This window comes from Leuciscus leuciscus (assembly GCF_965113295.1).
Source record: "Leuciscus leuciscus genome assembly, chromosome: 16".
Taxonomy (NCBI): domain Eukaryota; kingdom Metazoa; phylum Chordata; class Actinopteri; order Cypriniformes; family Leuciscidae; genus Leuciscus; species Leuciscus leuciscus.
This window is the reverse complement of record NC_138740.1, coordinates 23,954,959-23,964,426: the sequence shown is the minus strand read 5'-3', so window position 1 is coordinate 23,964,426 and position 9,468 is coordinate 23,954,959. Positions and strand designations below refer to the sequence as shown.

The 9,468-nt window shown below is 36.2% G+C and overlaps 2 protein-coding genes across 2 annotated transcripts; both read right to left on the bottom strand.

Moving 5' to 3' along the window:
* Positions 1-1,089: 1,089 nt before the first annotated feature.
* Positions 1,090-2,578, bottom strand: LOC309478571 (odorant receptor 131-2-like). Its single transcript, XM_082142185.1, has one exon. The coding sequence runs from the start codon at positions 2,111-2,113 to the stop codon at positions 1,139-1,141; it is 975 nt and encodes a 324-aa protein (XP_081998311.1). The 5' UTR covers positions 2,114-2,578; the 3' UTR covers positions 1,090-1,138.
* Positions 2,579-5,074: 2,496 nt separating this feature from the next.
* LOC309478471 (odorant receptor 131-2-like) lies at positions 5,075-8,828 on the bottom strand. Its single transcript, XM_082142057.1, has one exon. The coding sequence runs from the start codon at positions 7,457-7,459 to the stop codon at positions 6,488-6,490; it is 972 nt and encodes a 323-aa protein (XP_081998183.1). The 5' UTR covers positions 7,460-8,828; the 3' UTR covers positions 5,075-6,487.
* Between the last annotated feature and the right edge of the window lie 640 nt (positions 8,829-9,468).

Sequence of the window (9,468 nt, the reverse complement as noted above, 5' to 3'; positions counted from 1 at the left end):
AAACTGTCGAGGCCTACCCTTCAGGGCTACACATATTTTGTAGTCAAGGAACGATATACAATAGAAATTCAGAAGATGTATTGTGTAATATCTGCTATGTGATGAATTATAGAAACACAAGACGAAACGAGATGAATATACAAACTCACGTCAGACTTTACTCAACAGAAGCTTCTAAGCAAAACAGACATAGCCAAACAAACCCAGAGCATGGATTCGAAAAACAGACCTCAATAATAGAACAAAGATGTCTGCTATGCTGATATACAAGTTCCTGTACATTGGTAAACAACATCAACAAATTGCATCTCAGCTGAGCATTATCAGAGAATGTTATAAATTCTTACATTCAACAAGGTTAAATATATATGATTTTTAATACATTTATCAGCATGTGTGCATATATGCAGAGTCTTGATGAAATCACAATACAGTATGTCCACCTCTACAAATAATTTTAATAAAAACAATCATAGGGCCATTTAAAAGGATGAATTGATCAATTTAACTGATATATTGCACAGATGTATTGGAAAGGACAGAGCAGTCATGTCAAACAGTATGGAATAACTCTATTATTAGACGCTTGGACAAGAGAAAACCACAAAATATGAATTCAAAAACTGTACTGCTACAGACCACTGAGCAATAATCAACTCTAGAATTTATACAATAAAAGGAAAAGCTGTAAAAGATTACCCAAACACATCATATGAGTTTTTGTTTATGAACAAATTATCTGACATAATGCTACATAAAATGCTTTAGCTGTTGCACATATTAGTCTGTTTTTATAGATTTCCAGAAGGATTAGAGGCTTAAAGTCTCATATTTTAACTATTGCAAAATATTGACAGTGTGATAAAAGCAGTTGTCATAAGATTAAATGGACAAAAAACATTTTACATCCCATATTTGTGGTTGCTGCACAAACGTTGTGACAAGTGTGGATTAATGTGATCGGTAAATACATGCTTTTCAGTCAGTTATTTTTGTGTGGTTGATCTCAAATATCTCATCATCATACACAAACTCATATTTTAAACTTTAAGAGAAATCTATTTTTGTATCTTAATAATGAAAGAATATGATCAACTAAAGCCTTTTAGATAACATTTACATAGGTTTTTCCCCCCCATCAGTTAGTATCTATTTTTCCTCCTCCTATCGCTGTATTACATCTATTTTGCTTTTTGAGACCAAATATGAAGTAGTATTTAAATAAAGAGCTAAAGGCCTGGTCTCTCATGCCATATATAAGAGAACTTAGACATTTGGGGAAAATCATAAACACTACAAAGCAAAAATACATTACATGTAATGATGTCATATAGTTAGTATAAACATAAATTACTTCTTGGATAACTCCAACTAAGATTGATGCAGCACAGAGACCCAGCTGTATTAGATGCAACAGAACAGTCTTGTTGGCTTTTTTGGCAGACATTTTATCACAGGAGGCTGTTTTAGCCACAGCAGCTATAGAAGCATAAGTGAATATAATAACAAAAGTCACTACGACAAAAAATACACATGTAAAAGCTATTTCAAGTTTCTTATATATCTGCAGTCTAAAGAGAGTAGTTCTTGAGCAGAACAAATTCATCACTGTGTTTGTTGTATCAATGGAATAAAAGATAATAATCTCAGACAAGCACTGAATCAAACCCATCATCCAAATAACACCAATGGCCATGTTAGTTCTTTTGTAACTGGTGATTTCTGCATGTCTGAGAGGGATGCAGATGGCCACATACCTCTCCAGTGACATCAAAGCCAGATTTAGGACGGCAATCTGATAGAGGGATTGTGCAGCCGCAAGAAGAATGATACAGACATTTTTCAAAATAAAAATCCTGCTTACAGCACACACAAATAACACTACACTCATAAAGAGATTGAGCGTATCGACCCAAAGCATGTGACCAAACAAAATGTAGCGAGATGTCTCCTGAAAAACAGTCTTTTTCCTCAAGGTGAAGATCATGACTCCATTGACATAAAGGAAAATAACACATGTGGTCACACACAGGAATGTTTTCACCGGTGCATCTTGATCTACCAGGAATGGACTCTGAGTGAGGTTAGATGTAGAACCATTAAAAGCAGACATATTCAGAAAAAATAAAACATGAAGATGTTAACCTCAGATGCTGGTATAGCACACTGACTAATACTGCAATCTACAATGTCCTTGGATTGCGATCAAATCTCCAGGCTTGTGTGCTGTTGATGGCACAGAGAGAGAAAGATCAGAGCGTCGCACTTTAAATATTGTTAAATTCATTAATATGTTACGTACGTGTTGAATCCCAGTGGTTGTTTCGTGTATGTGGGGGGTGGGAGGAGGTCTTTGTTTACTTTACCTTGTAATTTGGCAAAACCTCCCTAGGAGGTTTGGTGGAAACAGGGGCGGATTAAGAATTCAGAGGCCCCTGGGCACAATGTCTTGTAGGCCCCCTCTTAGGCAGGCCAAATGTAGTTTGTCCAATGACATTTTAATTTGACATTAACAGTTTTACTGACTTAAAGGGAACTTTGTTGTACTATGCTGGACTAAAGTTCATAAATTATCATTCTTTCCAACGCTATCTCACGACCAATTCGTACGAATTCGTACGAATGATAAAAAGTTGGCTAATTCGTACTAATTCGTACGACCCCACTCGTACGAATTTGTACGATTTGTCTAAACCCACGTGATGGGTAGGTTTAGGGGCGGGGTCAGGGGTAGGTCATTCGTATGAATTCATACGAATTGGCAAATTCGTAAAATATGTACGATTTTGCAAAAATCTTACTAATTCGTACGAGTCAGGTCGTATGAATTCGTACGAATAAGCCACCTCGTAGAATTTGTACGTTTTCCCGTGAGATCGGGTTGTTCTTTCCCATAGGATTATGTAAAACTATGTTGGTTGGACGTCTGTCCCTCTAAGGGGGTTCGGGGGCATGGTCCCCTGCAAGAAAGTTTTGTACATTTTAAGGTTAAATGCATCAATCTGGTTCACTTTGAGAGCTCAAAATTAAGCGCTTCAACCGACTTCAACCCATGAACTAAACATTGAACAAAGTAAAAGCATTGACTTACCTGGACATTAAATAGGGCTCAAACATCTTTTTAGTCATGATATAGAGTATCAGTCTAAATTACATTATCACTGGTGTTTTAGGATGCCAAACAATTATTATAATAATATAATAATGATTTACATAATTATTCCTATGAAGTAAAATGCATATAGCCTATACTGTATGAAAATGAATATTTCAAAAGTATATTTTACATTACACTATAGTATAGGAAAATTACAATACTTTTGTCCTAATTTCTTCACTTGCAAGAAATAAACCCTTGAGCTTTTATTTTGGAGAAAACACCAGATCACCATGCTGATCACGTGAGCAAAGTACGCACTTTTCTTTAAATCACGCAGCACAAATAGAATGGCTATATAGGCTACTTAATTAAAGTCTTGTGCTGTTTTATAAAGGCACAAAGCCATATCACGGTTTCGATTTTAGTTCGTTGGCAAAATATAATGCTAGAGACCTTTATGTTAGGCTACAAATTTTACATCTCATATGTGTTGGGAAAAGATGAAGAGCAAGTTCGGCAAAAGGCTACTTTCAAGCAACTCACGCCCTACCACTGTATATATTTAGTGGCGGGCGTCTTTTTGCCAAAAATACAGGCACTTAGTGCAAATATACGCTCCGTTATTGGAAATGTAAAAAGACAAGGATATCTTTTTTTTTTTTTTACTCGCTTGGGCCCCATAAAACCCATTGGATAATCCGGCCCTGAGTGCCCCCCTATTGCGCCCAGTCCCGTCTATGGATAATACGGCCCTGGTTGGAAGTTAGTTATTGTAATAAAGTTTTAAAAATGGATATTTTTCTTACACAAACGCATCGCTTCGCTTCAGAATGCCTTTATTAAACCCCTGGAGATATACGGATTACTTTTATGATGGATGGGTAAATTTTTTTGGACTTCAAAATCTCACCCCCCATTCACTCCCATTATAAAGCTGAAGAGCCAGGATATTTTTTAATATATCTCCGATTATGTTCGTCTGAAAGAAGTTAGTCATATACACCTAGGATGTCTTGAGGGTGAGTAAATCATGTGATAATTTTCATTTGAGGGTGAACTTTAAGCTCTGTAAATTACTGCTAATTAAACTTTTAAAGTCTGCATGTAATCAAAAAGGACAAGATTTCCATTGTTAATGCACATTAATAATCTTTTAGTGAACAATTAATCCATGCAAATTAATCCAATATTTGTTTGTTTTCATATCTTTAATTAAAATCTGAAATTTGCTTTCCTTCTGGAATGGTGTTCCTTCTCTGATGATGTCAGTTTGATGGCTTTGGGCAAAACAACCTTAAAGTCACCATGAAATCAAAAAAGATTATGCTTGTTTTTTTTATGGTTACAGTATTATAAATTATTTTTCATTTACATTTTCGAAATAATTTCCCCTCCCTCTTGCAATGCATGTCATCTCTTCTCTGATGATGTGTTTTTGGCATGAGGGCGGGACAACCATGTCACTCATATGAGATCACATCAATTCACTGCCATTCACAAATCCTCTCCTGTGTCCTCATAGGATAGTGTCCATCTAATCTGCACTTCAGAATCTCGGAGGAAGTAGGTCATCCGGATACTTTTCACCTACTGTTTTTCGAATCCATAGTGAAGGAACCGTGAGAGCTTTGAAACACAAAGACAACACAGAATAAAAATAGAATTAAATTGAGGCCTTGTCCACATGGAGACGCGTTTAGCTGTATACGTAATTTTTTTGTATCATATTGGTGTTTCGTCCATACGGATCTGGCGTTTTGGGAGCCTGAAACTGTGTACAGCAAATCCGTATATTTTGTGAAACGATGATGTCATCACCCCACGTGTCGACCCTAGTCAGATGTCTGTTGTCTGATTAAGACATTTCATATTTTGTACCAGGCCACTTATGGTTGTTCAATACAGTTCTTGGTAAAAAAAAAAAAAAAAGAAGAAGAAGAAGAAGAAGAAGAAGAAGAAGAAGTTTCGGAAAACATTGAAGCTTTCCCGGGCGCCGCCATTGATTAGCGGACCCCCACCTGTTGTTAGCATTCCATTGACTCCCATTCATTTTGGCGTCACTTTGACAGCGAATAACTTTACATCCGAGGCGTTTAAAGACTTGATTTGATTGCGTCATAACCATGCGACTCTCTGTTACACAGTAGAGCTATTACCATATGGACAGGAGGAGAAGCTCGCGGGCAATCGGGGGGACGTGGAGGCAAAATGACAAAGTAATTAATCAGAATACTTAGCAAAAGTTGCTCCTGCTCCTATCTCATGGACACCTCCTACTCACACTCTCCGTCTCTGCAAGTTTTGGAAGGGAATGATTCAGATTTCTCTTGGCACAGCTACTAGAAGACAGACGGGTTGCTCACGTCACATCTACGTCGTCAAGCTCAGTTTGAGTCTGCGCAGTACGCTCAGCCATCAGGAAGTGAGAGCTTCTAATTGACTAATTCTCCGTTGAAACCTATGGGGTCGCTGTGTCCAGTTTATATACTGTCTATGGGTTTAAGCTCATGCTCCAAGTCTTCTTCTCTGTTTTTATTGTATCTCTGTGGCAGAATTACAGCGCCACATTCTGGTCTGGAATGTATACTACATCGTTTTGAGTCGGTTTCAGTGGTTTCGTGTGTGCACACAGATAATTCTCGAGACGACGCCGTGTTTACGGAATTTATTTTAGAACGAGGGAAAAAAAATCGGATAGGGAAAGTTCTGGCTTCATGTGGCATCAGGGAGCCACTATCAATATGCATATGCAGGGTATTTGAATTCGCTTTTGAACACATGCTCGCTTTTTACTTTCACTTTCCAATTCGCAATCACGCATACTGTGTATAGGGAGCCGCAGTACTGACTCAAAAAATAAAGTAATGACAGTTTACATTAATTTTGTTATGATCAAATGAGAGACATATGTTATATGTATCTACATAATCTACATAATCATGTTAGCAACAAATAAATTAAGCAGTCAGTAATTTACACTGAATTTAATTTTTCTCATTGTTTCATTTTCAAGTACATTTTGATGTCACACATGTTCCATAAAACAGTATATGACTAAAGAAAATTAACCTTTATGGTAACTGTAATTATGTTTATGTCATATGGCTGGAAAGAGTGCAAAACATGGACAAATAAAACAACCCTTGCAAAACACCTTCTCATATCTGTGGTCTCATATCTGCCAAAAAATGTTTGTTAAATACATGGTTGCATGTTTTGCCAAAGGTCAGCTGTTTTTGTGAGGTAATCTCCAAAATCTCATTGTATAAAGAAACAAGTTCATATTATGCAATTTAAGAGAAATTTCCTTTTGTATCTTAATAATGAAATAACATTATCTATTAAAGCCTGGTAGATAATATTTCAATAGGTTTTTACAATGACTTTTCAGCCTCCTCCTGCTAAATGTATCTCTGTATTACAACTGTTTTTCCTTTTGAGACCAAATGTAAAGTAGTATTTAAATAAATATCTAAAGGCCTGGTCTCTCATGCCATATATTAGAGGACTTAGACATCTTGGAAAAATCATAAACACTACGAAGCAAAAATACATCACATTCATTGAAGTTATATAGTTAGTATAAATATAAATGACTTCTTGGATAACTCCAATTAAAATAGATGCAGCACAGAGACCCAGCTGTATTAGATGCAACAGAACAGTCTTGTTGGCTTTTTTGGCAGACATTTTATCACAAGAGGCTGTTTTAGCCACAGCAGCTATAGAGGCATAAGTGAATATAATAACAAAAGTCACTACGACAAAAAATATACATGTAAAAGCTATATCAAGTTTCTTATATATCTGCAGTCTAAAGAGAGTAGTTCTTGAGCAGAACAAATCCATTGCTATGTTTGTATCATTGGAATAAAAGATAATAATCTCAGACAGGGATTGAATCCAGCTTAACATCCAAATAACACCAATGGCCATGTTAGTTCTTCCGTAGGTGGTGATTTCTGCATGTCTGAGAGGGATGCAGATGGCCACATACCTCTCCAGTGACATCAAAGCCAGATTTAATGTAGAGACCTGATAGAGAGCTGTTGCAGCAACGAGAAGGATGAGGCAGGCAATTTTCATAACAAAAAGCCTACAAACAGCACACACAAACAACACTACACTCATTAGAAGATTGAGCGTATCCACCCAAAGCATGTGACCAAACAGAATGTAGCGAGATGTCTCCTGAAAAACAGCCTTTTTTCTCAAAGTGAAGATCATGACTCCATTGACATACAGGAAAATAACACATGAGGACACAGACAAAAATGTTTTCAAATCTCGATCCACCAGTGATATAGTCAGAGTGATGTTAGATTTAGAATCATTCAAGTTAGACATATTCAGGAGCATACAAAATACCACAAATGCTGTTATAAAACACTGAATAATACTGTGATCTGTAAAGTCTTTGTACTGTAACTGCAAATCTCCAGGCTTGTGTCACCTATGTTGTTGAAGGTACAGAGAATGATCAGAGACCATCACACTTTAAATATCAATGCAAAGCATATGTCATGAACTACGTATGGAATCCCAGTGGCTGGTTTGTGTATCAAAATTACTGTGAAAAACAACAACAACATTTCAACAATAAGTGCCTGGCTAACAGCATCAAGTCTAGCAAATCCCAGTGGTTTATGTTTCCTTGTGCGTTTGTGTGGAAATATGTCTTTAATTCTTGAAGATATAAGACAGTCTGTGCATTTACCTCAGACTCTGTACTAACTATTTTTAAAAACACAGTTAGGCTAGGCAAAAGATTTCTCTGATCTCACAGTTGGGAAAGGCTGATTGTCAGTTAATAAAGTATATCTCCTTCAATTTGTGTATTAATGGAGTTTAAAGAGTTTTAATGGAGTGTTTAAATCATTATTCGTTATTACACAGCTCTCTGGGATACTTGGTCAATCATGGGATTCAGCGATTAGATATTGTCCATGCAGTCATCTAAGTTTATAGTGGTGAATGGCAGATCAGGGGTGAGTTTCAAAGCAATTTTAGCCAACTATGGTCACAAGTTCCATTGTTATTATCACCATAGTTCAACGAGTCTGTGTTTCCCGAAACCATAATTCTAATGAACATTCGCAAACAGCATCGCAAAGTTGTGTGGTTAACGACAGCTCTCGACCTGTGGTAGAAGCATTAGTTTCTTGTTTGTATTAAATGTGAATAAAGTTTTAATGTATTACATTAAATAGGCTACTTATCATGAGCAAAATAAGCAAGCTGACATTCAGTACAATCTATCTCTTTCATTTCTAATACATACAGTACAAATTTCATTTACGTCTTTAAGTTTGTCAGTAGATTAAAAGCACAGTTTTTAAAGAGTGCATGTGTGTATATGCTTTAGTTGTACTTAAGAACGAGCCATTGAAACTGGCGGAGTGTGTATAACGTGCAAATAGCCCGCCTTGTTTGCAGAGGCTATTTACACTAACTCCGCCCACTGACGTCTGGCCAGACAAAATTAAGGAAGATGATAAATTGTCGACAGTAGCGATAATGTTGGTGTAAGCCACGTGGCACGAAAGTTTTAATGCAAATCGACCCGAGTTCGAATCCGCCTTTTACCAAACTCGATCTACTCCCTTTTCCCATCACATATCAGATTGGGAAGGCATTTATTTTCAATAAAAACTAATCAAATATTCGAAAATATATGGAAATAAAGTGTCTTACGTGTGTTTAATAATAAAGTTTTTATCAGGGTTAGGTGTAGTCGTAAATAAAAAACACTGAGTCGTAAATAGCATCTGTCACTATTTATAAATATAAATATCCTCCAATACTATTTACACTTATAGCAAAGGAAATAGGTCTAACGCTATTAATTGTGTATATCACTATTTCACTTAGTGTAAAGAGCATATCGCTATAAGAAAATGCTGCTGTTTTCACATAGTGTAAATGCAATCTATTTCAAATTGCACTTAGTGTAAATATAATAGGCTCTATGCACGAACGCTGCTAACGTATTTCCGGTAGGATCTCAGCCAGCGTCTTTACTTCCGCATAGAGCGTTCTATAGCAAAAACTTACAGCAAAAATTTAATAAAATTAATTTTCTCAGAAACGGAGACAACGATTTTAGAAACTGGCGTGAACGCACCTTCATTCACCATCTAGTGAAAATAACTTCAGAGGACTAAAGTAGGCTACTGTATTAATATTACATAAAATTGTTTGGCTTGGCCAAATATTTTGTATGTACAGTTAAAAGACAATATACAGGTAAAATAATATAATTTTGTGCTACTTCTTTACTTTCATATAAAAAATGATCTCTAATTAATATATTATACTATTATAATTAGTAGTAGTAGAAGTAGAAGCAAAGTGTGGATTCTCACCTG

Bases quoted from the DNA above. Each gene is read 5' to 3' on its own strand.
- LOC309478571 (XM_082142185.1), bottom strand. From the start codon at position 2,113: ATGTCTGCTTTTAATGGTTCTACATCTAACCTCACTCAGAGTCCATTC.
- LOC309478471 (XM_082142057.1), bottom strand. From the start codon at position 7,459: ATGCTCCTGAATATGTCTAACTTGAATGATTCTAAATCTAACATCACT.